Genomic DNA, 27,985 nt, shown 5'->3' on the forward strand with positions numbered 1-27,985 from the left:
CAGGTGTGGTGGCTCACACCTATAATCCCAGCACTTCGGGAGGCCGAAGTGGGTAGATCACTTGAGCCCAGAAGTTTGAGACAAGCCTGGGCAACATGGAGAAACCTCATCTCTACAGAAAATACAAAAAATTAGCTAGGTCTGGTGATACATGCCTGTAGTCCCAGCTACTTGAGAGGCTGAAGTGGGAAGACCCCTCGAGTCCAGGAGGTTGAGGCTGCAGTTAGCCAAGATCATGCCATTGCACTCCAGCCTGACAGAGACGATGTCTCCAAAAAAAAAAAAAAAGCATTAAAGGAAAGATTTAAAAACTATGCCTTACCAAAAAGAGACAGAAAAGTGTGTGTGTTTGTGTGTGTGTGTGTGTGTGTGTATATATATGTTGTGTGTGTGTATATATACACACACTTTATATACATATACTTTTATATAGATATATAGAAAAGTATATATTATAGAAAAGTGTGTGTGTGTGTGTGTGTATATAAAAGTACATATATCCTTTTCTTTATATAACCACACAGAAATTCTGGAGACACAGTGAAAATTTCTGGAGAAATTCTGGATGGACTAGGGGTCCACTGATGGATGAATAGATAAAGAAATTGTAGCATGTATATAAAGTAGAATATTATTCAGTCATAAAAAAAGAATCCTGCCATTTGTCACAAGATAGATGAACCTGGAGAACATTATGCTAAGTGAAATAAGCCAGACACAGAAAGAAAAATGCTGCACAATTTCACTTATATGTAGAATCTTAAAAAAAAAAAAAAAAAAAAAGAGGCCAGGTGTGGCGGCTCACGCCTGTAATCCCAGCACTTTGGGAGGCCGAGGCGGGCGGATCACGAGGTCAGGAGATCGAGACCATCCTGGCTAACACGGTGAAACCCCATCTCTACTAAAAATACAAAAAAATGCCAGGTGTGGTGGCGGGCGCCTGTAGTCCCAGCTACTCGGAAGGCTGAGGCAGGAGAAGGGCGTGAACCCAGGAGGCAGAGCTTGCAGTGAGCCGAGATCGCGCCACTGCACTCCAGCCTGGGCAACAGAGCGAGACTCCGTCTCAAAAAAAAAAAAAGAAGAAGAAGAAAAAGAGAGAAAAAAGTCAAATACATAGACAAAGAATAAAATGGTGGTTGCTCGGTGTGGGGAGGAGACAGGAAGAAGGAGATCAAAGGGTACAAAGTTGCAGATATATAGGATAAATAATTTAGAGATCTAAGGTACAACATGGGGACTATAGTTAATAACATTGTATTCAGGATTTTTGCTAAGAGTAGATTTTGGGTGCTCTTGCTACAGTGCACAAAAAAGGGTAACTATATGAGATATGGATATGTTAATTTATTTGACTATTTAAAAATTTTACTACGTGACAAAAATTCTGGAGTTGAAAATGAAAAATTAAAGAGGAGTTCAACAGCATATTTGAACTGACAGAAGAAAAAATCCACAAGCTTGTAAACAGGTTAACTGAGATTATCTAATCTAAGCAACAGAAAGAAAAAAGAATGAAGAAAAATGAATATAACTTTAGAGACCTGGGGGACACCCTCACGCTACCAGTATTCACATAATATGAGCCCTAGAAGGAGAGGAGACAGAGAAAATGGAAGAAAGAATATTTGAAGAAATAGTGGCCAAAAACTTCTGAAATTTGATGAAAAACTATCAAATCTGCATATCCAAGAAGCTCAACAATCTCCAAGTAGAATAAACCTCAAGACCAAGACACATCCTAGTCAAACTATCAAAAGCCAAAGACAAAGAATCTGGAAAGCAGCAAGAGAAGTGATTCATCCCACACACAGCCCTCCCCAGACCATGACTTCCTAGAACCATGCTCCTGGAACCAATGCCGACAGAATCTGAGGTAACAATCACTTGTGAGTCATCAACAGCACTGCCCTATCAGGGAAGTCAAAGACGGAAAAGGAACTCTTTCAGACCTTTCAAGTGCCCCCTCCTTTCCTTAAAGTCTTTTATAGGGGACTCCTTCTTAGAGTCTCCATCCTGTGAGTCAGGTCTGAAAGGGCACAGACAGGTCACAGTCAGCATTGTTGGGGCAGGCCTGCAAGCAGCGTCATCGGGGATCTCACATGACAATGGCCGCCTGTACCCTCTGAGGGCTACAGGATCTACCCCATTGGCAAGCAGCTAAGCAGTAAGTAACTGTTGGCTTTAGATTGTATAGTATTTGTTCTAAGCATAAGGTAATATATAATATTTTCCTTAAAAAGAAGTTCCTAGTCTTACAGTATAACTGAAAACTAGGCATGTTTATTTAATGTGCATTTTTATAGCTATACAGATACACATCTACAGTTTTATGTTGTACTTTATATCTTAACACACATCTACATATTTGATATGGTTCTTGTTTTCTTTCTTTCTTAAAGAAAGTTCAGTGTTCACTTGAGAAAAACTTGGAGGTGAATTTTTTCCAACATCCTAACCCAGTAGACGCCCATTCATCCAGCTGCTATTTTCTGAACACCTATCCTGTGGCAGGACGTTTCGCGGGATGCCAGACATAGAGATGGAAGATGAGGTGTTTCTAGTGGGACAGAAAGGGCACATGCTCAGTCTGAGCTTAGGAGAGACTGCCTGGAGGAGGTATCTGAGTGCTGAAGGATTCGCTAGGTGAACTGAAGTGAGCTTGGGCAAGGCTATCCAGGGAGAGGGGGCCAGCAAGACATGGAAGTGAGGGAGGACCTTGCATATTGGACAGATTCCAGGCAAAGAGCCATACAACATAGAAAATCAAATTTCCAAAATGCAGTTAAATTCAGTTCAATTCAACCAACATTTTCACCAGTTCCCTCCTATATAGACGGCTTTATATTATAATAGCTCCTGGGTTACAGAGATGTCAGGAAGACATGTCTACACCTAATTTCAATCAAGTCTGACAAGTAACAGTGGAGTAACAGACAGAGAGCATCGCGGAGGTGGCGAGGAACTTTGTCTGGAGGGTCCGAGTGGCTTTCAGAGGGGAAGGGATGAACAGGAATTCAAGCCCACCATAGGAGGAAAAGGGGCTCTCAGTAGAGGATGCGGCATGTGCTTCAGCATCCAGGCAGGAAACTGGAGGCAGGGTGCCAAGAGCTGAAGAGAGCTCATTCATACTGGGCCTTAGATTTGGAGTTGGGTGCAGGCTGGGTAGGAAGGACAGGGAGAAGCAAGCTGGAGTTGGGCTGCACAGGGCCTTCCTAGGGCATTCAGCTTTGATCGTTGGGCTACAAGGTCTTTGAAGGTGTGTGAACTGATGTGATAGGACGAGAAAGTGTTTTAGAAAACACCTGTAGGGCTACAGTGCAGGGGCAGATAAGAGGGTAAGATCAATACAGAGAGCAGCGAGGCTATTTCAGGCATCCTGGCCTGACCCGGCTGTGGTTGGGGAGATGGAACAGGGGCATGGTTTCAAGAAATGTTAAAGATCTCAGCTAGGCGGGCTTGATGGTTGAGGAGAGAAGTCTGGTGAGGGAGAGGGAAAGGTCAAGGATGTGCCCCTGGTTCTGGTTTGTGTGACTTGACGGATGGTGATGCCACCAGCTGTCCACAGCCTAGCCACTGTCTCTTCATACGGTTGCGCGCGTGCACACACACACACCCCCAGTTGTGTCTTTTCTCCTCCTCCACTCCCTGATCCTAAACCAGAAATGGAAAAACACAGAGAAAGCCCCGAAAATTTCCCCAAAAGGTCTCATGGATGATGGATCAGTGAGGTCCACTGAGTGAGGGCCAGACCCTGGCAACTTCCTCGAGAAAGCACAAAATGGAAAACAACGCTCTCAGCATATGCATGCACCACTTATCTGACAACACAGCTCTTTACTGCCCCCTAACCACCTTCCTATGTTCAGTGCTTTTTCTCATCCCTTGATTCATGTTTGTAGTTACAGGGATTGTTACGGATAGTTCTGCTATCTGATTCCTCAGATATATGGCAATGTTTGAAGATCTTTCTCCTTCCCTCCCTCCCTCTCTGTCTTTCTTTTTCTTTTCTTTTTTTCTTTTCCTTCTTTCTTCTCCCCAGCTTTTATTTTATTGTGATATATACTGTATTGACTGGGGTACATAAAATATCCATGTACCGCTTAACACGTTTTTATAACAACACACATGAAACCACCACCAAGCAAAGAAACAGAATGCTGCTAGCACTGCAGAAGCCCCTCTCAAGTACTCACTTAATCACAATCCTTAGTCTCACCTCCTCATCCCACACCCCAAATCCTCCCACACCAGCAACTATTACTCTGACTTTGGGACTCACTTCCTTGCTTTTCTTTCTGTGTTAACGCTGAAGTATGTTCCCCTAGACCATGGCATTTAGTCCTGCTTGTTTGGAACTTCATTCTTTGAAATTCCCTGATCCTGCTTCTCTCTTTCAGCAGAGTGTTTATAAGATTCACTCATGCTGTTGTAGGCAGCCATGCTGTCTGCCATGTGGATATAGCGCCATTTTTTATTCCACTCTATTGGGATGGTCACTGGATTGTTTCCAGAGTTGAGCTCTTATGAGCAAAGCTCCTCGAACACACTTGTACATGTATCCTAGTCACAGTTCCTAAGTTTCCTCAGGGTTTATATCTGGGACTGGAGTTGCTGGGTCATCTGGTGTCTTTCTTATTGTTCCATATTACTCAATATTGCGTGAGGGTCTTCTTGTTCCATGATCCTGGCAACATTCACCATTGTCTCTCACCTTTTTGTTTTAAACCACTTTTCCCAAAATAAACTCCTCTCCTAATATACACTGTCCTCCTCCCCTCTGAGGTCAGTGGGCCTATCTTCTGTGTCCCAGGCTCATAATAGAGGACATTCACATGTGAGCATGACCATAGGCAGACAGGAACAATTCCCAAGTGAGTACACCAAAACCTAAATTCATTCAGGTTGACTGAACAAACATAAATTCTTCTTGGCCTCGTCATGTCACACCTGTGTGTTCTGATACCCTAGTTGAGAGCCACTGTCCTTCTTGGCTGAGCGTCTATGTTTTTAGCAGCCTTGAGCTTGAATGTACTGACTGCCTCTCTAGCTCAAAGCCATGACCACCCCACATGTTTCTCAACCAAAGCTTGTCCCTCACAAACACCACCATGGGGACAAAGAACGGTGATTACATTTTCTCAAATCCAGTACTACAGAACCAAGGGCCGTCCCTTGGCATGTGATACTCACAGACCTTTCTTCTCTGCTCCCCCTACAGGGTCTGACCAGCCGATCTGGACCTGGCCAAGGGTCCTGTCATCATGGCCACCCCACCATTCCGACTGTTAAGGAAGATGTTTTCCTTCAAGGTGAGCAGATGGATGGGGCTTGCCTGCTTCCGGTCCCTGGTGACATCCTCTCCCAGTATTCGCCAGAAGAAACTAATGCACAAGCTGCAGGAGGAAAAGGCTTTTCGCGAAGAGATGAAAATTTTTCGTGAGAAAATAGAGGACTTCAGGGAAGAAATGTGGACTTTCCGAGGCAAAATCCGTGCTTTCCGGGGCCAGATCCTGGGTTTTTGGGAAGAGGAAAGACCTTTCTGGGAAGAGGAGAAAAGCTTCTGGAAAGAGGAAAAATCCTTCTGGGAAATGGAAAAGTCTTTCAGGGAGGAAGAGAAAACTTTTTGGAAAAAGTACCGCATTTTCTGGAAGGACGATAAGGCCTTCTGGAAAGAGGACAATGCCTTATGGGAAAAAGACCGGAACCTTCTTCAGGAGGACAAGGCCCTGTGGGAGGAAGAAAAGGCCCTGTGGGTAGAGGAAAGAGCCCTCCTTGAGGAGGAGAAAGCCCTGTGGGAGGATAAAACGTCCCTCTGGGAGGAAGAGAATGCCCTCTGGGAAGAGGAGAGGGCCTTCTGGGTGGAGAGCAATGGCCACATTGCCAGGGAGCAGATGCTCGAAGAGCTCCACAACGCCAACAGAGGGCGGCGCTCGCTGGCCTTCTCCCGAGGCAGGGCGTAGCCAGCATGCAGGTGCAGGGCCCTGTGGTCCAGACTCCCCTGGGTTGGGATTCAAGTCCAGGGTGAACTCATGTGCTGGAGAAAAAACATACTCATTGGTCTCCTTGTTTTGAAAGATCCAATAAAGTCCTGAGACAAGGTTTGGAAATCCAACTTCTTTGAGGAAGGCTGGCTGCATTTTTTTCCAGGTTTTGTGATGCTCCAAGGTCATATTCCCATCTCTGGGCCACAGAGCTCGGCCCCAGGCAGCTCCCAGTGACTCCAGCCTGTGCGGGTGTTTGGAAGTAGAGACGCTTTGGCTCTCTTTAAAAGAGTCAAAATGGGGAGAAGAGGCTTGGGCTGTGCCAGCTAGCGACACACAGGGACGGAGAAGGGCTGAGATACCACTGTCTCTGCCACACTGTAGGGAAGTCACTTCTTCACTTGGGGCAGTCTTGGAGGCCTGGAGAGGGCTGACAGCATTCCAGTAAAGGCCTCCGTGCTGTTAACTCTTTGTTTGTGCCTCTTCCTCCCCTGGTAAGGCATGTGGAGGACACAGGCAGAATCCCTGCACGACCCACTCACTGGTAGTTCCGAGTTCCACCAAACGTCTCAGCAGCCCTACTCAGGCAGCATGAAAATGGGGCCTTGGCGTGGGGGCTGAGACTCAAGAGTGTGGCCCCCAAGAGCACTGACGCCCCTGACGAGGGAGTCAAGCTGACCCATGGAGTGGCCTGGGCAATGCACGGGCATGCTCCCTGCCCCTGCCCTCACATATTCCCACTCACAGAAGTCTCATGGTCCCTGTTTTTCTGTATTATACATTCTTTTTGGGGGGCTTCCTGTTTTCATCTATTTTAAAATTAAAATACCCTAGGAAGTAGTACATTGAATGAATGTGCATGAATGTGGTCAAGCAACTTATGTGCCCAACTTTTCTTCTGGGGGTGGGGAGATTAGATGGCCTTTATGGGGAATGCTACACAAATGACCAAAAGTGAGGGAGTAAGGGAGTAAGAAACGCCACGACAAATGTGTCTTGCTTCCCCTTTCCTTAGGCCTGGCCTTCATTGTTATATTAACACATCAACTTACCTCACCGTGGTGGGTCCCCCACTACTAGACAAGCACTTTCTCATGCACCTCCTCATGTGACCTTCACCACAGCTCTGTGGGCTGGCAGGAAGGTGCATAAACCCATTGTACAGATGAGGAAACAGAGACCTAAAGAAGCAATGTGAGTGCATGTGGTCCAGCAAGTAGCAAATGGGAGGGCCAGGACAAGAACCCACAGTGTCTGTCTCTTGGTATTGTGGCCCTTTCCTAATACAGCCCTGGGTCATGGAAAGTGACTTGGCTGATAGTGGTGTCAATACTGGGAGAGCCTTAAAGTACACTAGGATTTCACAGTGGCTTGGGGGTGGAGAGATAGGGAAAGGAGATAGGGAAAGGAGAGGACAGGGATCTTTACAAAGTCAATGGTGAATGAACACCCTTGGTGCCAGGAGAGTGGGCTGACTCCCAGGAGATGATTGTGGGAAAGCCTGGGTCACTGCATGGCCAACGGAAAACTTGGCCCTGGGAAAGTCTGGGTTCCCTGCAAGTCCTCTGATTCTCAGAGAAAGCAGGGCCACAGCAGTGGGAGCAGCTTTCTCCTTGGTCACACACACACACACACCCATCCTCAGCTCTCCATGGGTCCCAGGGCAAGGACTTCAGCAAACCATGGGGCACAGGATGCAGGGTGGAGAGAATTCCATTTCAAGAGGGCTGCCAGGGGCCCACACTCAAGACCTGGATGGTGTAGGCCACTGGATGGTGTTCACACTACAGGAACCCCAGTGCAGAGAAAAGCTGCAGATTCAAAAATCCCCAGGGATTCTGCCAAAGACAAAACTCAGGGTGAAGGGAGATGAAAAGTGTACTCTAGACCTCCACGATTGCAGACTCCTTTTATCTGCTATGGAAAGGAAGTTCTCAAAGCTTGGTCAGCACTTGGGTGAACTCAACCTTTCTTCTTGTTCCCTGCCATCCAACAAGAAGGTGTGCAGCCAGCATTCCTTTGCTACATAAATCAGTTAATTCATCATCCACCTACGTATTTATTCACCACCACTGTGCCTTCCAACACTATGCTATGTTTGGGAATGAGCTAATTCTTGCCTACAGGAAGCTTCCCGTCTAGTGGGGGAGACAGATAATCACACAATCACAATGTCATTATTTGGAAAATTTGGCAAATGCTAGGAGGGAAGAGGCCCATGGGGCTGCTTCTCTGAGACAGCACTACAGCAGTGCATGTCACTATGCAAAGATGCATAGAGATGAATGAAACTGAGTTTTAGCCAAAAGGAAACCTAAGGATAAGTAAGCTGTGTACAACTAATGTCTGGGAATCACCTGCCCTTCGGCACTGGTTCACAGATAGAGAGAGTGCAGATAACATTCACAGAAACATTTCCTAACCTCTGGGCTTTTATTAATACTGTTAGCACAAACACAAGACAGATTTCTCCACAACCTCAGCAGCAGCCAAAGCTGGCTTCCCTTAGCCAGCACCTGTGACAGCAAGGCTGAACTCCTGAGAGAGTTCCTGGGTCTTTCGTAAGATGAAGCACAGGCAAATATCTATGGAGAAGCTCAGCCTCCCTGCTTTGAGCTCCTGGCAGGGAGAAATGTCATTTATGCTGTTTCAGAGTCCTGCTCATTTAGCTGAGTTCCAGATTCAAAATGAATCATCTTTTATTCCAAAATCATAATGCAGATACTGGAAGATTCAGAGGCGCCAGAAACAGCATCTATTGCCACAACTGTTGTTTCACCATTAAATTCATCTTCCCCACAAAGCCTGAGCTGTGCCTCCAGCCAGAAGCACTTACCCAAATTACCCAAAGCTGCCAGGAGGTCAAGGAAATATTTTTGAAATGCAGTGGGTTCTCCAGTGTCTTCTCTGGTTTAAACCATCTGTGGTTTAAATAATCTCCAGGAAAGGGGCTACTCACCCAACCCCTCTCCACCTTGCCATCCCTAGACTTATGCATCCCACTGGCTGTCTAGTTGAACTCCCTCATTTTGTAGATGAAGGAACAATGCTCACTGAAGAGACTTTGGCTGTGGTAAGGAGTGGAGCTGTGTCATGACCAAGGTCTGACTCTTGTTCATCTATTACTTTCTCCATCCTCACATTATTAACCTCAGCAAAGCTATTCCTCACTGCCGCGAGGAGGGTGGAACATTTCCTAAGGTCTTATGTGCCAGCATTAGACATAGTGCTGTCAAGAATTCTCTTGTCCCTTTGAACGTATCAATGGGGCTAGCTCCACCCTTGTCCCTAAATTAAAACTCAAGTAGACACCATAGATTCTTCCAGTCACTTTAAGTTAAAAAAAACAGTCCCCGTTCAGTAATTTTTTTTTTTTTTTTTTTTTTTTTTTTTTGAGATGGAGTTTCGCACTGTCGCCCAGGCTGGAGTGCAGTGGCACAATCTTGGCTCACTGCAACCTCCGCCTCCCGGGTTCACGCCATTCTCCTGCCTCAGTCTCCTGAGTAGCTGGGATTACAGGCACCTGCCACCATGCCTGGCTAATTTTTGTATTTTTAGTAGAGACGGGGTTTCACCATGTTGTCCAGGCTGGTTTCGAACTCCTGACCTCGTGATCGGCCCACCTCAGCCTCCCAAAGTGCTGGGATTACAGGTGTGAACCACCGCGCCTGGCCTCAATTCAGTAATGAAGATGTTCCACTCCCATGTAATAAAGCTCTGGACCCTTAGTGGGCTCTGCAGGAATGAGAAATCCCACCGTTGAAGAGGAGATGAAACGGCTGGATACTTCTTTTTCTCTCCTGGTCATGCTTATGTAGGTTTGGATCCTTCCAAGGTGGAAGTAGGGGGGATGGAGAAGCAGGAAAGTTCTTCCATGACTGATCCTATTCTAGAGCTTTGACCTTCTCTGGATTTGACAGCTGTTTAAAGCTGCTTCTTCTTACTCTTTATGGTGGCTTTTGTGGTTCCTTGGTTACCCCTTCCCCTGTGAAAGTCGCTGATGCCAAGGTGAAGTCACTTACATCAGGCCCAAGCAAAGTGGAGCCGGGGAGGTCAAGAAGGAGGGGATCTCACACACATATTTCCGAGATAAGAACACAAGGACCTTCTAAAAACCCACAAATCTCTGAACATCCTGCATGTCCTGCACATCCTGCTGTTCAACACAAGTCTGTAGCAGGGCTACCACAAGAAATTCTGCAAGATTGTGGCATTCCAGATAAGCTGCTCTTACAAGACTTGCCTAGCAATGGCTGTCTCCACCAACAAGTGAACACCAGCTCCTGCCACAAGCCCCTGTGACCAATGATTTTTGTTTCAGAATAGCCCATGTGAACCTCTTCTTTGTCTTTTAAAAGTTTCCCTTTACATTAATTTATCCAGATATACCAAGATCATCATGGCTTGCATATACTAGATGGCAATCCCGTCACTATCAAATAAACTCTTTTTTGTCAGAGCCTCTCTGTCCTGTCAATAAAATAGGTTGATGCCCCCAACACATACACACACACACACACACACACACACACACACACACGAGGAAGGACACTCTTACCTGCCCTCCCATCCATGAGCATGAGATGTAACTATTCAGCTGGTTGCTTACTACACTTATCAAAGCCTTACACAGTCATGGTACTCCCAACCTCCCCAGAAGATCCTCTTGCATAGGATCTAAGACACTGGTTCTCCTTCTTTTGCAAAGCCTATGTCTTCTCCACGGTCATACATTCATTCATTTTGGCTTCAACAAACTCTGGAATGCAATTACCCTTCAAACCATAACTCTCTACTCTGATACTGGCAGCTGCTTTAGTCAGCCTTTCACCCTTTGGATTTCGCAGGCATGACTTAGTCACAGAAACACCAGTTACCCAAACTGTAGGTACCATGTTTTAAGTTGTATATGCAATACTAAAGTCCTTCTTTCTCTTGACTTGGGATAGAATGTAGCCCCTTCCCAAGTCTTTCCCCTTGATGGGAGTAGAAGGATTCACAATATAGGCCCTCTATAAATAAATCTTCCAAAATTCTCCAGAAATTTCCTACTCTTGACCCTTTAGTATCTTCAGTGTGGGTGAGAGTCTAAGAGTTATGTAAATGATTTTTGGAAAGTTGCTTGGTAAATTCTGCATATGGTTTGGCACCTCTCAATTCTTCAGCTAAAATTTCCTTCTAATGTTTTGTTAGATCTGCATGTATTTAACCAAGCCCTAGTACTTTATGGATTAGTTTCTGTATTGGTAATTTCAACTCCATTGAAGTTACCATCCCAGGCTTGGTTTCCCCATGAAGGTGCCTTTGGCATTTGGGATAAGATGATTCTTCACTGTACAGTATTTTCTCAGCATTGCAGGACATTTAGCATCCCTGGCCCCACTACATGTCTGCAATGCTGCCCAATCTTTGGTGACAGCTAAAAATTACCCCCACCCATTTCCAAACATCCCAAGGGAGACACTTCTGTCCCATTTGAGAACCAGTGATCTCTCAATTAGATAAGAGGATGAGCTCTCACTGTCAATCAGTACAAATTACTTCTTTGCATAGGGGTATGCCCTGTCCTTCACATAGGAACTAAAGCAGCGAGGTTTGGTGAAGTGTGACTGACTCAATGCAAGAACACCCATCCTACTACTGTTGGTCAGCAGCATGAGTTTTGTTGTTTCTGTTACATCTTCCCTTACCTGATGCCCTTTCTCACTGAGGATGATAGTGCTGTTCTGGTTGGATAATACTTTGAAATATATAAAAGTTCTTTGTTTTGTGCGTGTGACTATATTTAACCAGAGCCATCCATTTTAGGACAAGTTAAAAATACACATAGAAAGGGTCTTTATTCAGTTTTTGGCTTTTAAAATAGGTTCTTGGCCCATTTCAGAAGCTTTATGAGAGGAGAAAAAAAGGGGAAAAAAAGAGAATAATTTTCAAATTAAAGGGCAAAGCCCAGAAGAAATGAGAATGAAAGAGAAGAGGAGGGGATGTCCAGTTAACAATACAAAGCAAATGCATCCACTGGCTTCTACTTCCTCCCTAAGTCCCAATAAAACACAGAAAAGGGGTTGTTTTTAAAAATCAGAAATAAATCCACAAGAACAAAAAGAATCAGAAAGAAACCAATAGCAACGCAATTTTGAAAGCAGAAAATCTGAGGAATGAGTGGTAATGGACTTAGCAAAAATAATAAAGCTGAATCCTAAACTGGCAGTGGGAAAAGCCAGGAAACAACCCAACTATACTGCAGAGCCACCTTCCTCTCACCAAGGCTGGAAAATTAGCAGGCCAGGTGCTTCCTGAAGCACGGGGATAGATGGAGCCAAGGACAGGAAGACTACATTTTCAAGAAGCAAACTCTTAGATTCTCTCCCCTCCAAACTGCTCCTCCATTTTGTAGAAGATAGGAGGTTTATTCTTTGGGGAGGACAAAACTCAGGGTCCTTAAACTGCAGATATCAGATATTGCAGAAGATGGTGATACCTCACAAAAAATTGGCTAAAAAGTAAAACTGTACATTACGTGTTGAGACCTTCCTCCTCCCCATCTCCCGCCCGGTCCCCTCCCCACCATCCGACCTCCCAGATGACTCCTAGTGATTCTGCCCCTCTGGTATGCATACCTTTGGACCACCCCAACCCACACTGAGTAGAGCTGATCTGTGTGACCAACAGAATAATAAGAAAAATGACAGAGTATGACTTCTTTTTCTTTTTCTTTTTTTTTTTTTTTTTTTTTTTTTTTTGAGATGGAGTATCACTCTGTCGCCCAGGCTGGAGTGCAGTGGTGCGATCTCGGCTCACTGCAAGCTCCGCTTCCCAGGTTCACACCATTCTCCTGCCTCAGCCTCCTGAGTAGCTGGGACTACAGGCGCCCGCCACCACATCTGGCTAATTTTTTGTGTTTTTTAGTAGAGATGGGGTTTCACCGTGTTAGCCAGGATGACAGAGTATGACTTCTAAGGCTAGATCATAAAAGACACTGTGGCTTCTGCCTTGCTCTCTCTTGAATCACTTGCTCTGGAGGAAGGCAGGTCCCATGTCATGAGGACACATGGGGAGGAAATGAAGCCTCCTGCCAATAACTAGCATCCCTTGCCACTTGCCAGGAATGTAAGTGAGCCACTTTCGAAGCAGAGCCTCCAGACTGAGCCAGAGGGTTGCAGCTGTTCCACACCTCACTGTAACCTCAGCTAGAACTACCCAGCTAAGCTGTTCTTAGATTCCTAACCCGTGGAAATTGTAAAATAATGTTTATGTTTTTAAGCCACTAAGTTTTAGGGTAATTTGTTATGCAAAAATAGATAGTAATCTCCCCCTACACACACACACACACACACACACACACACACAGAGAGAGAGAGAGAGAGAGAGAGAGAGATGCCCACAGGCTTTCCAGCCTTCCTTCCTCACTCAGCTCCCAGAATGCTGGCAGCCAAACTTGACCCTTCTAGCAGGAGAATGGAAGCATCTTACTCAGGGAATTTGACCAGCTCAGGAGAACAGGCCAGAAGTGCTAACTCTAGGGACTCGCCTATGCACATAGGGCTTCTAATAACTGTTTTATTGCTCCTCTGTTAAATATGAGCAGATGTCCAAGGATCACTAGGCACTTTTGGAAAGCTTCTAATATGACATAGCCTAAAATTAACAGATAACTGTAGCTTGGAGGAAATAGAGAATATACAGGGAGAAAGAAGCTTCTAAAAGATTATAAATTATTATTAATATCCATAGAGAGATAAGAAAGATATTGCATCACTGAAACAAGAAAAAAATGCTAGGAATATTCAGAAAACCAAAAAAAAAAAAAAAGAGTTATTGGACAATAATGACAGCAGGAATGAAAACTTCAAGAAGTGAGTTGGAAGATAAGGTTGAAGAACTCTCTGAGAAAGATGAGCAAAAAGACAAACATAGATAGGGGAAGTTTAAGGAGAGAGAGAGAGGCTTAGACCAGGAGTTCCATCCTCCACATACTGAGATCAAAAAAGAAAGAAAAGGAAAAGAACATAGGGGAAGACATGCTCAAAAAAGTCATTCAAGACTATGTCTCAGAACACAAGTTTGCAGATCGAAAGGGCTCAGGAGTGCCCAGAAGAGTGGATGAAAACAGATCCAACCAGGACACATCACTATGGGATTTCAGAATAGTGGGAGCAAAGAGAAGGCCTAAAATCTCCTACAGAGAAAAAGAGGAACTGAGACTGAGACAGAACAAGAGCAAGTAACAAAAATTAAAATAAAGTTATACAAAATAAGACAAGCAATAAAAATAGCTTCAGATTTCTCAATGACACCACTGGAGGATGCTAGAACAATGGAGGACAAGCAAATATTGATGTCAAAATTCTGAGAGAAAATGATTTTCAACTGTAAGTTTTATTCTTAGACGAATTATCAAGAATGAGGGTAGAATAAAGGCATTTTTCAGGCACATGCGATCTCAATTTACATGAATGCACCCTTTTCTGGGAAGCCCCACCAAAATGTGGGGGTTAAGCAAGACGGGGGTAGAGGTGGCATCAGGAAGCAGGAGATCCAATACAGTGGTTAGGGGAGGGGAGACCCCAGGGGACAGCTGTGGCCCAGGCCCAGAGAGAATCCCAGTCTAGACTGGAGCAGTCGGAAGTCATTAAAAAAGACGAGACGAAATTAATGGAACTCCTAAAGTAACTGAAAGTGTTAAAAGGAGATGAACATTGCTGCAGGACAGTTTGAGAGTGAATTAGTAGCAAGTATGGAGAAAACTCAGCAACTGAGAGAAAAACAACAGTTACATATTAACGTCAAACAAAGAGTTGTGCAGGAAAGGAAGAATAGTATGGTCTACTGCATATCCAGCTGTGAATGGCATTTACGTAGTTACGTAAAATATAAATACCACTGAATAGTGATCCACCCAAGTTACAATACACAATATTGGAATGAGAGACGGGATGGGAAATCTGCTCATATTTTATTATGGGAAGTCAGTATATAATGCCTAACACTAAAAATTTTTAAAGTAGTAAGATAAGCATATTACTTAAAGCAATGTTTCTTGAATTTCATCATACATCAGGATCAACCAGAGGGCTTGTTAAATCACCAGTTGTTCTGCCCCATCCTTCTGCTCCAGCCACACAGAGCATCTCTCACTTCCCTGCAGTGTCTAACTCCCTTGTGATGTTGGACCCTTGCATGTGTCGCTCCAGCAGCTGGGATGTTCTTCCCTCAGCCTTCACCAGGATGAGCTCATGTTCATCCTTCAAGTATCAGCCTAGATATGGCTGACGGTGAAGAGCCTTCCCTGACCTCGTGATCCTTCTGGGGTCCCTCTTCTACTTGTACTTCCCCTGGCGCAGCACTGGTCACCCTGCCTGAATCTTCTAGCAGACTGTAAGGTGAAGAGGGCAGAGACTATGCAGGGAATGCTCAAAGGCTTTATGGCTGCCCAGCATCTTTGGAACACCCTTCCTGTGTTTGGGGAATTTCCCATCTCATCTGTGAAAGTCAGAAATTTATTTCCCAGCCTCCCCTACAGCCAGAACTCAGACATGTGACCCAGGCTCCACCAATCACAGGCATCCATGCCAGACCTCAGTGAAGAAAAAGATGCCACATGAAAGTCATTGTGTGAGGGCAGGAACTCAAGCTTTTAGAAGCAGCAGGGACAGAGGCCCTGTCAGAGGGGTCCCTGCCTGGGACAGTAGTGTAAGCCAGAGCCCACACTCAGCGGCAGGGGCAATAAGGGTTCTTTTGGAGCAATCCAGAACTGTTTTCTGCATAATGTTCCTGGCTTTGAAGTCACTTACCTTCACTCTCTGGCTGTGGGGGAAATTTCCTGAGCTCCTTAATGTCCTTCGATAAATGCCATCTCTAATAAGCTAGCAAGAGTGGGTTTCTTTCTCTTTTTTTAACTAAGAACCAGGCCAAGATAGAGAGTAACTGTCTTGTTTTGAGTTTTATCCTCAGTGCCTAGCAAACTTCGGCATGCAACAGATACTCAATACGTGTTTAATGATATAGATGAATGAAGGAAGGAATATTGGATGACCTCTGACTTCCCTGAGAGAAGGAATGTGAGGCCACAGTAGGCGCTTCTCATCCTGCCCCTTCCCGATGAGGAACCACACATCTAGGTTTGTATCCAGGCCTTATAACCCCACACCTAAATGCAGGCAAAGGAAAGATGCCCCCTTGATCCATGGAGGATCTCGTCCTGAAGATCATGATCACCTCTTTAATCCCAGGGAAGGGCGAGTCACACGGGTGAATTCCGCCTCTCACGGCTGCAGGTGGGTAGCAGCACACTTCATCACTTGTTTTCCTATTTTTATGCCCACGGTGAGCTCTTTCAGCCAGAAGCACTGGTTCTGCTCGTGTTTTATGGCTGTGCTGTCTGTGCCTGCCTCCCTCCTCCTCCACAATTTGAAATGAGCTCTTAAGTAATATAAAACAATGCTTCGTGACAGCCTGACTGGGGCTGGATTGCTAGGGGCGGTCACTGCACACCGAGCTGCACATTTGCAGAACTCAGAGCTGGTTGCTTAGCAACAAAATGAGATGCTGGCTTAACTAGTTCTAGACTCACATTTCCCTAACCAATGCGGCTTTAAACCTTTGCTGCAGAGCAAAGACCCCAGCAAAGCCTTGAGAAGAGAGAACAGTTGCTCATGTTGGTTGAGAGCTTACTCTGCTTTAAGCACTGTTCTAATGCTGTGCACTACATTATATCTCAATCCTCACAACCACCCAGTGAAGTGGTGCTAGTGTTAGCTCTGGTTACAGATGAGAAACCTGAGGCACAGGGAGCCCAAGGTCACACAACCAGTAAAAGGTGGAATGGGGATTTGGACCTAGGCTGTTTGGCTCCAGAACCCATTTTTTTTTTTCAACCAAGTTAAAATACTCCATTCAACAGCCACTTTCAAATGCCTTTCCCTTAAAGCAGCTAAAGCAGGAAGCTCACCAATGGACAGACCTGCTTCTTTGCCAGCGTGCAAAGTGAAGGAGTTTAACACACTACTTACACCGCAAATGCCTGCATCCACGGATGACCTGGTTTTGATGCCAAGGCCTTTATCACACATGACACATGACCAAGAAGATATTCTGATGACAGTTCCCTTGGAACCCTACCCACCTACCCCTCTCCAAACCCACTGGAGTGTCAATCAGACTCTGACTTGGCCCAGGGGTCATTTCTTGACCTGGCTTGGGGTGATGAGAGGTTGCGGCTATGCAACGAGCACAGAACTGGGAAGAAAAGAACCTCCTTGCAGGAGATGCTGATCAGGGCATGAGCACAAGCCCACATACAGCCTCCTGGTCAGGCTCAGCTCCCACTTGCCTGTACAAAACCACCAGACATACCTCACTGAAGGCCTCCAGTGGGAGAAGCTGTCTTTTCCTCCTTAGCCATAAACATCAGTGTAAACTCCAACTCCAAAACCAAAGCCCTTTACTTCTCCCCTGCTCTTCCTCCCTCCTGGGTCTTCACCCAAGGCAGTTCTCTCCTAGCTACTTTTCCCTCTCTGCCTCTGGTCTGCTAGGTTTCCTAACTTAGAAAAAGTTGTGGCTTCACTGACTGGCTCCTTTTCATCCTCAGCCCTGTGGCCTCCCTCCAGTTTGTTCTTTGCAGCTCTCCTGGGGCTGTTCCCAGAAAAAAAAGGAACAAACATCACTGGAGGGTGACCAGGAACCATTTGTTGGTGCGTTGGTCTCTTGGCTTCTGGAACATGTTCCACAAACTCCCCGGACTCCACCACGACCTCTTTCCAAATTATGTTCTCTTTTAATAGCTCCTGTTGGATTTTCCTTTGAAGCGTGGTCAGCAGACCACTATGTGGCCCCTAGTGGTCTATTAAGAGATCTTCAGGCAGGTAACTCAGGGTGTCATGAAATCATTTCATTAGCCCATATTTCACCAGTTTGAAAGGAAGCTTAACTGTGGGTACAGAAATCCTGTTAGGTTCTCAATAATCATTACACATACACAGATTCACACATGCTACAAACACTGCTCTGTGTCTTGGTTAATACTCAGTTAACTTCTTTTCACATTATTTGCATTTAGGATATTATTTACTTTTGTTAAATTTGTATACTCTGATTTTATTATTGTGTGGTCTTATATCCTCATGATTCTAAAATGGAATCATTGAAGGCAGGTGATGTTTTGGGGAGCAATGGGTGGTGAGAATGCAGATACTAGAGGGTCTGGAAAATCAATTTTTGGTGTGTAAATTTGTTATTAGGTATTGGGAAACCATTAAAGGTCTTTGTTTGCTCACTTGTTTTTGCATGTGAACACGTATTTTGCTGTTTATAACCCCAACTATCTTATAGGAGGTGAGATTCCATTAAACAGACAATCCTCTGTTTGAAGAATACTTTCTTGGGTTTGAGATGTAGTCTGGAGAGCAGGATGGGGAGAGGGGGATTTCTCTGGAAATCTGGAAACCAGTAGGAAAAATCTGGGACCTCCAGCTGGCAATAATTCCAGAATTTCTACACTGCAGGAAATTGAAGATTTGCTTAGAAGGGAGACCCAAAGCTAATGCCCCTTCTTCCAGCAAAACCTTGACACTCACCAGTGCTCCTAGGAGTGACATGAGAGGCAAGGATTGAGGACCAGAGATAGAAAACAAGTAACTTGGCAAGATGCACACAGCTCTGTCCAACCTGCACAATGTGACCCCCTCTGAAGGCCCCTTCCCGTCCCAACTTACCATTTAAATGCTGTGTAACTAAACACTTCAGAAGATTAGGTAAAATGCCAAGCACACAGAGTCCCTGAATAAATGTCTACTTCCTGCCTTTTCTCCCCAAGTCATATACTGCATTACACTAGAAGGCAGGGCTTAGGTTTTGCCTTGTCCATCTCTGTACCTTCAGCTCCTTGCATAGAGCCTGGCTTATGTAGGTGCTCAATGAATGTTTGTGTGCTTGAGAGAATGAACCATAATTTACTAAGTCATTCTACTAAGCTATGTATTAATAATTGAACATCATACTTGTTTTAAAATTTGCTTCATTATAAATATCACTACAATGAATATATTTGTCCCAATTTTGGATTGTTTCTTTAGTTTAGGCTCAAGAAAGTAGAAACAGTAAACCAAGAGGTAAATTTCTCCAAATTATTTTCTGATGTGTCTAAATTGACAATTCTACCAGATCTTTTAGCATTTTTCTTACCAATTTGTATGAAGTATTTAGATAATGAAGATATTAACTCCTGTCTTATTTGCTGCAAAGTCTTTTCCCACTCTTGTTGTACTTGTTGTACTACTTAAGTACTGATGTATGATTTTATTTCAGTTATACTGTGGTCACTTTTAAATTTTAAGAAACTTAAAATTGTAATTTTTTTTCTGGAAAATTTATACTTAGGCCTCTCCCATATATAGGTGTGATAAATAGTCATTGCTATTTTCTTTTGCTGTTCCCCCCTTGTATTAGTTTGCTCTCATGCTGCTATGAAGAAATACCTGAGACTGGATAATTTATAAATTGCAGTTTTGCGGGGCTGAAGAGTTCCACAGGGCCGAGAAGGTCTCAGGAAACTCACATCATGGCGGAAGAGGGAGCAAACACGTCCTTCACATGGTGGCAGGGAGAAGCGCCAAGCAAAGTGGGGGAAATGCCCCTTATAAAACCATCAGATCTCAGCCGGGCATGGTGGCTCATGCCTGTAATGCCAGCACTTTGGGAGGCCGAGGTGGGAAGATCATGAGGTAAGGAGATCGAGTCCACCCTGGCTAACATGGTAAAACCCCGTCTCTACTAAAAATACAAAAACTTAGCCAGGTGTCGTGGCGGGCACCAGCTACTTGGGAGGCTGAGGCAGGAGAATTGCTTGAACCCGAGAGACGGAGGTTGCAGTGAGCCAAGATCACGCCACTGTGCTCCAGCTTGGGTGACAGAGCGAGACTCTGTCAAAAACAAAAACAAAAACAAAAACAAAACAAAACAAAACAAAAAAACCATCAGATGTCATGAGAACTCACTATCACAAGAACAGCATGGGGGGAACACCCCCATGATCTAATTACCTCCTACGAGGTCCCTCCCCCAGCCCGTGGGGATTACAATTCGGATTACAATTCAAGATGAGGTTTGCGTGGGAACACAGAGCCAGACCATATCGCCCCTCCAATAGCTTATTTTTTAAGTATGTAACTCTCAAATGTATGTGGAATTAAATTGGTATTTGATATATGGAGAAAGGTAAGGGCCAGAGATATTTTTCTGCATTGCTAACTACGAATTTCCTTACAATGTATTAAATAACTCTTCCCTTCACTATATGAAGGCTCTTTTGTTATATATTAAATTTATATGTCATATATTTGTATTTCTTGTTTCTATTTAATGTTTTGGTGCCTTTGTTAGAATTTCCAAAAGGACATAATAAAAAGCTGGTAACACTGGGCTTCATGGTTTTGCTCTCGGTTCTCATGACAGGTTCATTTGTATTTACACATAGATTCTGGGAATTTGAGGCCCAGCAGAGCCTCCCTTAGGAGATACTCTGGACAAGAAAAGCAACAGCCCTGGGCCCCACAGATCACAAATAAACAGACAAAGATTTTTGAGCTTTATAACCACTTTGGTCAATGGGAATGTGAGCAGAACAGGGCCTCTTGGCAATGGATGTCTCCTTTTCCTCTAGGCTGAGAAACAGAGAAAACCACTCTGCAGGAGGAAAAAAAGAACAAAACACACTTGCAGAAATAGTGAGGTGAGAGTCCAGCACAGGGACTTCCTGTGCTCCTTACAGCATGCCGGTTTCTGGTCCCTGATTTCCTAAGCCCAGGTTGTTCTATGAGATAATCCAGTACCCATATGAGACTTTCGCATTTTCTTACCTTAGCTCATGTTCCTTTTTCTTGAAAGCGAAAAAGTCTTAAGTAACAATAACTGCAAGGGATTGGATGAGCTGTCTACCACCACGGCTCACCATCACTCACAGGAGTAATCCATCAGACTCAGGGCTGAGAACATTGCTGATGACTTTAAGGGGTTTCTTGTGTCATCCAAACCCATCTACAGAGAAAGTAACAATTAAAAATTTGTACAATTCAGAGGAAGATTTGGAAGAGGGGTTGAAGTTAAGATGAGTGGTCACTACATAAAGGCAAATGAAAAATGTGTCCTTCACCTTCTCACACACACCCACCCTACATACACATGACCTTTCCACTTCCACTGGGAATTTCAGATCACCTGCTTTGTGCCAGGCACTAAGCATACAATGGTGACTTGTAAATGGGTATTGTCCTCAAAGACTTTGAAATACTGTGGGAGGATAAGACTTAATTTCAACAGAATGTGGCAGATGCTCAGAGAGAGGTTTGCAGAGAGTAGTTAGGAATGTGGAGAAAGGTCATTTAGTCCAACAAGAGGGTCCAGGAAGGGCTTCCTAGAGAATAAAAGGAGAGAAGAAATCAAACAGGGAGTCGAGTCATCATGGATGCCTCAAGTTGACAGCAAAAAGCCAGATGCTCCAAATATTCTCTTGTAACAACCAGAATTCATTGCTCTTCCCTTTAACACACCATGGGGCTGAAGTGTGGAATAGTTGGGGGTGGGAGGGGTGATCAACGAAACTGTAGATTTTCTGTTTTTAAGCTTAAATTTGATTTGAGAACATTAGTAATAGAACATGCATGGGTAATAAATGATAGAGTCTGTAGTTTTGATGGGTGCTTATTTTTGGAAAGTAGTAGGTGGCTAAAGCAATTTTGAAGCTTCTAGATTGTTGACTTTCAAATTCAATTCCTTTCACCAAAAAAAAGTAAGAACTCTAAGCTAAGCTGTGAACAAAGACTGAGAATCTATTGAAATACTTGAAGAGAACCTGTGTAATTATTATTCTCCACCCTGAGGCATAGGCCTGTAGTTTAAAGTATTTGGAAATTAGAATCAGTTATTTTTAAAAACCTGATTGGGACAACCAAGAAAGTAAGTAAATGATGAAACATACAGGGATTTTTTTTTTTTTTTTTAAGTCACACTGTTGTGCAAAGTTAAACGACACAGAATAATACAAAGGAAAAAGTCAGTTCGTCCCCACACTACCTTCCCACCCATAGAAATCCCACTCGGGTAAAATAAAATTTAAAAAAAATGACAAAATAAACAAATGCTAATGACTAAAAGGAAGAATCTAGGAGTGGAAATTCTTCAAGACTACTTTTTTTCCAATGGGGCCACATTTTTGAATGCAGGCAGCAGGCCCCACAGGCCCATGGGTGACATGAGAAAACCACAGATCTTGGTCAGCAGCATCTAAATTCCAGCCATGGATGGGGGTGAAGGATAAAAGACTACAAATTGGGTTCGGTGTATATTGCTCGGGTGATGGGTGCACCAAATTCTCACAAATCACCACTAAAGAACTTCTTCATGTAACCAAATATCATCTGTTCCCCCAAAAACCTATGGAAATAAAAAATTTAATAAATAAATTCCATCCAAGGTCCTGGAGAATGTTGGGAAGAGGTGACTAAAGTGATTATGGCCTACACTGAAAAGTTAGATGTACTTCCATTGCATAGCCAGAGGAAAAGGAGGTTGAAGGATGAGCTAGAAACAATCACCAAGTATTCTGGGTGTGGCCGAACAACTGAATAACATTGAAGGAAAGGTACAGAGGCAGCAGTAAGCATGGATTTAGGTCACACATGCTGAGGCTCTTGCTATAATGGTTGTTCTACTCCGGAGAAGACGTAAAATCTCTTCTCTGGGGCTGCAGGAACAGGGTAAATTGCCATTCACCAGGGATCGTTCTAATATTAACAGCCTGAAAGGGTAGATGACATGGATGGTGTGCCTTCAAAGTTTATTACTGTTTTCCCCAATAATAACTCTTTTTTAAAAAATCAGAGAATGAGAAATTAAGGAAGGACTAGAAAGGCGGCAGGAGGAATGGAAGAATTTGAAATCAACCTATCTGATGGAAAACAGAGAGAAAGAGGAAGTAGGAGGAGTAAAAGCTTCAAGGGCTGGATAGAAGTGGGGAGGGATGTTAGTGAACACAAAGCTCCAAAAAACAGCAGCTGTGAGCTCACAAAACTCATACATTGAAATCCTAATTCCCAAGGTAATCTTAGCAGGAGGTGGGGTCTTTGGGAGGTAACTGGGTCATGAGGGTGGAGCCCTCATGAATGAAATTAGTGCCCTTATTAAAGAGGCCCCAGAGCTGCTCTCCTGCCATGTGAGGGAGCAGCAAGAAGACACCATCTACGAACCAGGAAACAAGCTGTCACCAGACACCAAATCTACCAATGCTTTGAACTTGGATTTCCCAGGCTCCAGAACTGTAAGAAATAAATTTCTGTTACTTATAAGCTGCTGAGGTTATGGTATTCCATTATAGCATCCCAAATGAACTAAAACAGTAGGGGTGCAAGAGAGCAAGAGGACATGAGGTGTTGGTAAGGGTTGTGTTGTGTAAGAGTGGATTAGCATTTAATCTATTTTCTATGGTGTGGGACTAAAGAATTTAAAGACAATGATAAAGAAAAATTTATTTAAAACAATTTCATTTGTGAAATTGTGTTTCTTTGAATGTGACACTGAGGACTAAACCACCTAAGTCTATGATCTTGTTGGGATTACATAAATTAGCCACTCATTTACTCATCAAAACCTCATTCAATGTCTAATATGTGCCAAGCACAGTACCTGAGATTCTATGATGTCATTTAGTTACCCTAGCTATTTTCAATAATTAATACATACATTGTTAACTGTGCTTAATGACATTTTGGAATTGGACTGTTGGGTCTTTATATTGCTGAGACTCCTACTGCCTATTGAAAGAAAAGCTGTATATATTATCCAAAGGTGTAAGCTTGTCTACTGTCTGATCTTAAATAGAATATTGAAGCAGTAGTATCCCAAATAATTTTCCTTAACTAGCATCTAACCCTGGTTTTGTAAATTAGCTTCCCAAGAATTAAAAATCAGACAGGTAGAAATACCAAAGCATAGTCAGAATATCTCATAATCTAGTTACATCTTTGAATGAACCAACAGTTATAAAGGTGTTGAAGGGACACAAGGGTGGCATGGGGGGTGGGCACAATTGCCATCAGAACCATGAAAAACCTGCCAAGAATATATTAAAGTGGCTTCAGAAATGGTGAAACCTAAATGATGGTTCTATTTACTCTGTAAAAGTGTAAATACTACAAACTTTTCATTAAAAAAGAAAAAAATATATAATAAAATATAAAATAAATAAACAAAATAAAAACTAAAAAAATAAAAACAGTTGTGTTACAGGATTCCTTCGGTGCTGCTTTGCCAGCCAGAAATGTCTGTGGCCGCCATGATCTCTGCCCAGGGCCTTGCTCAGGCCTGCCAGGCTTGCTCCACCCACTCCACCCAGCAGGCCGCACTCAGCTGGTGCCCTGGCCCAGTTCCTGTGCCCACCATGCTTCCGGGCTCAGCCTGTGGCTGGACTGGGTGTACCACGAGTGGCTTCCATGTTGGGTGCCAGCATCTAGATGAACACAGTAGCACCTGAAAACTTGGAGATGCCAGCAACCGTGGAGCTCCAAGGGGCATTACAGCTCTTGCCCAGGGAATCCTGAGGTCTAAGTTCCCAAGAAATGTTGTATATTTTGTGGTTCAGCAAGCCAGCCAGGAGGGAACAGTGCCCAGTGGATTCTCTTCTTTGCACCTGTAGGTTAGCAAAAGGGGGCATGTTCCCAGCTCTCTTGTTCCCAAATGCCCCCAGCTCAGTGAACAGGGTTATGTTACAGCGTTTTTCCCACTCACCATTCAGCAGATGTCAGGTTCTTGTCCCGTGACCAAAAGGAATGAGGTATGCAAGCACTGAAGAGTGAGCAAGGCAGAGAAGAAATTTCTTGGGCAACAGAAAAGCTCTTGACCCGAGAAGGGATCTGAAGCGGGTAGCCCTCAATGGTGAGAGGGGGCCCTAAAGTGAATGGCCGTCTGTGAGGCTGAGTCTGGGGTTTTTATGGGCTTAGAAGGGGGAGTGCATGCTGACTGGTTCATGGGTGAGCTTTGGAAAAAGCATCATTCAATTGGTTAAAAGGCATCATCCAGAAACAATCAATAGAGAGAGAGAGGGTAAGACAGGGACTCCAGTTGTGGACTCTATCTGGGCCCGGCAGCTCAGTTTTCAGGCTTTAAATTGTCTTTGGTTTGAAGTTCAGGTTTCACCAGGGACTCATCCCTGTCTGCCTAGGAATCCTGTTGTTATTGGTTGAAAACACAACTAATGACAACACTTGAATTGTGTCTACACCTGGCTTGTGTTTGCCAAGTGCACCTGTGAGTTCTCCATCCATGTAAAGCTCTGCTTCCCTTGATACATCCACTCCTTTGTCGTTTTATACTCCAGCTTTCATCCATTCTGCTCTTTCCCTTTGTAACTAAAATTACTTTAAAATGATGTCAAAGCAAAAGTCTGTGTTGCCCTTTTAGGTTGGAAGAGTGAGGGAAATATTGGCAATGTGGAGGGACTACGTTTTAAATTATGATCAATTAGTGATACCAAGTACTTAATCACTATCATTTATTGACCAGTGTTCATGTAGCATCAATAAAGAGGTAGAGAATGATGCACCCTCAGGCCAGAATTCTACAATAGTTAAGGTTTGCTTCTAGAAAGGCCTATCCTCCCACATCCCTAAAATTTCCACAGTAAATAAGGAAATGACCCATAACCTGTCTTTGACAACATGCAAGATTCAGGGTTGATCTTACATTTTCCACAGATGGGGAGCCTAGAAAGTGAAAATTGGTTGTGGCGATGTTGACCTGGGTTTGAGATTGTTTCTGTCTCCTATTCACTGTGTCCCAGGCTTTGCTCTCTCCTTTGCAAATAATATTATACTTCATAGGGTTAGTTTGATAATGACATGAACAAATATGTGAAATGAATCATTGATAGCCCTTAAGCAGTGTACTAATGTATGCTGTGGAGTATGGTATAGCCTGACAATTAAGATTTTGGAGACTGGAAGCAGATCAACTTGTGTTTGACTCTTGACCTCTCCACCTGTCTTGGTCATGTATGCTGACATTGGTACATGACCTCAGTAGTGTATGGTGAGGTCCTCTGACATTGGAGTAAGACTTCCCAAGTTTGAACCCTGACTCTTCCCCTTGCTAGCTGTGAGGGTTTGCAATTTTTCTCTGCATCCCTCAATTTCATCATCTATAACAAGAACTTACAATGGAGCCTACTCCAAAAGGCTTTGATGAGGATTAGCTGAGCTGACAGATGTAAAGCACTTAGGACATCACCTGGAACACAGTAAATGTTTGGTTATGATGATGATTAAACTCTCCAAGTCTCTGTCTCCTTGTTTGTAAAATGAGGAAGTAATAGCTAGTCCATAGGACTGGTGTAGGATTAAATGAAACAGTGTTTTACCACCTACACAATTGTCTCAGGCATAAAAGATGCTTTCTGGGTCCAAGTGGTTGGTGCCATGATTCGCATGCCAGTCAAAGTCAGTCATGGTAATTCTACCCTCTGGCCACTAAGTTTAGAATTAAACACTTGACCCATTTCTGTCCAATAAGATGTGAAGTTCAGTCTGCTAGGGGTATCCATGAACACTTTTGTCTCTCTTGAAAGAGACCAACAAGAAAAGACTCTCTGATTTGTGTCTGGATGTGACACTTATTCCTTCTTGCTCAATTCTCATATACAGCATGTATTAATCCGTTCTCACAATGCTATGAAGGAATACTTGAGACTGGGCAATTTATAAATAAAAGAGGCTTAATTGACTCACAGTTCTGCATGTCTGGGGAGGCCTCAGAAAATTAACAATCATGGTGGAAGGCATCTCTTCACAGGACAGCAGGAGACAGAATGAGTGCCAGCAGGGGAAATGCCAGACACTTACAAACCATCAGATCTCATGAGAACTCACTCACTGTCACAAGAACAGCATGGGGTAAACTGCCCCCATGATTCAATTACCTCCCACCGGATCCCTCCCACATGTGGGGATTATGAGGATTATAATTCAAGATGAGATTTGGGTGGAGACACAACCAAACCATATCACAGCATAGCAGGAAATAAATGGGCATGTATAAAATTTGCAGTTGCCAATACATTACAGTAGAATAAAATCTCTGTAGAACAAAAAGACTTGTAAAGAAGCCAAGCTCTGGGCTGGCTTTAGTCTTTGTACAGAAGCAAGTTTCCCCTCCTAGGCACTTCCCTTTGTATACAGAGAGTCAGACAATGGTCTTGTGGAATTGAATGTCTTAGACACACAACCACATTACCCAAACCACAAGATCCCAGATTTCAGTCTCTGTTCCATCTGAAATCAAGCCAAACAAATAAATGTCCAATGAGAGCAGATCATTTCTAAAAATATAGTGAGGGCCATATACAAAGCTTGCCAGCTTTATGCTCCAAAGAAAAACTTGGGGGTCATGAAGTTTCTTGGATCACTCAAAACTCCATAAAGGAAGAAGCTTGTAATCCTCAGAAGGCTTGTAATGTTCAGCTTCCCAACCTGGTACCTAGAGCTTCCATCACACCCATCATTCTCCTTTATTTGTGTACGAATTTTACTCTCAAGGTACTGGTTTGGGAAGGTGATGTAGAGATCTCGAGAGAGAAGAGACTAAGATTAATGTAGATGACAAGCATCCAAATGACTGCAGACTCTGGAAAAAACAGAGGTGCTGATGGAGAAGTTGGGATTAAAAAGCCAGCAGGTTGAAGACTTTAGTTTTAGTTTTAAATAGCTGTCAAGTTATTAAACAATAATATTCACATTTCTCGAAGAGTTAGTACCTGCCAGGCAATCTTCTAAATGCCACACATACAGTAACTCACTTAATCTTCAAAATACCCTATGAGGAATGAACTTATATTATTCCCATTTTAAAGAGGAGAAAAATAAGACACAGAGCTGTCAAGAGACTTACTCAAAGTCACAAAGCTAGTAAAGGGCAACACTAGCATTTGAAACCAGGCAGTCTATCTCTAGAACCAATGCTTT

General features: G+C 43.7%; 3 protein-coding genes across 3 annotated transcripts in view; 2 read left to right on the forward strand and 1 right to left on the reverse strand.

The window, feature by feature from the left end:
• Window positions 1-27,985, forward strand: part of LOC126940470 (peptidyl-prolyl cis-trans isomerase NIMA-interacting 4-like) — a 1,058,238-nt gene that overhangs the window by 799,801 nt on the left and 230,452 nt on the right. The window lies entirely within an intron of this gene.
• ATP7B (ATPase copper transporting beta) overlaps window positions 1-27,985 on the reverse strand; it is a 207,371-nt gene that overhangs the window by 51,337 nt on the left and 128,049 nt on the right. The gene's annotated exons all lie outside the window — the stretch shown is intronic.
• Window positions 1,885-6,115, forward strand: CCDC70 (coiled-coil domain containing 70). The gene is made up of 2 exons (XM_050766375.1): window positions 1,885-2,164; window positions 5,219-6,115. The coding sequence occupies exon 2, from the start codon at window positions 5,262-5,264 to the stop codon at window positions 5,958-5,960; it is 699 nt and encodes a 232-aa protein (XP_050622332.1). The 5' UTR covers window positions 1,885-2,164; window positions 5,219-5,261; the 3' UTR covers window positions 5,961-6,115.

Source organism: Macaca thibetana, chromosome 17 (genome assembly GCF_024542745.1).
Source record: "Macaca thibetana thibetana isolate TM-01 chromosome 17, ASM2454274v1, whole genome shotgun sequence".
Taxonomy (NCBI): domain Eukaryota; kingdom Metazoa; phylum Chordata; class Mammalia; order Primates; family Cercopithecidae; genus Macaca; species Macaca thibetana.

Coding starts and splice junctions, on each gene's coding strand:
- CCDC70 (XM_050766375.1), top strand. CDS start 5,262: ATGGCCACCCCACCATTCCGACTGTTAAGGAAGATGTTTTCCTTCAAG.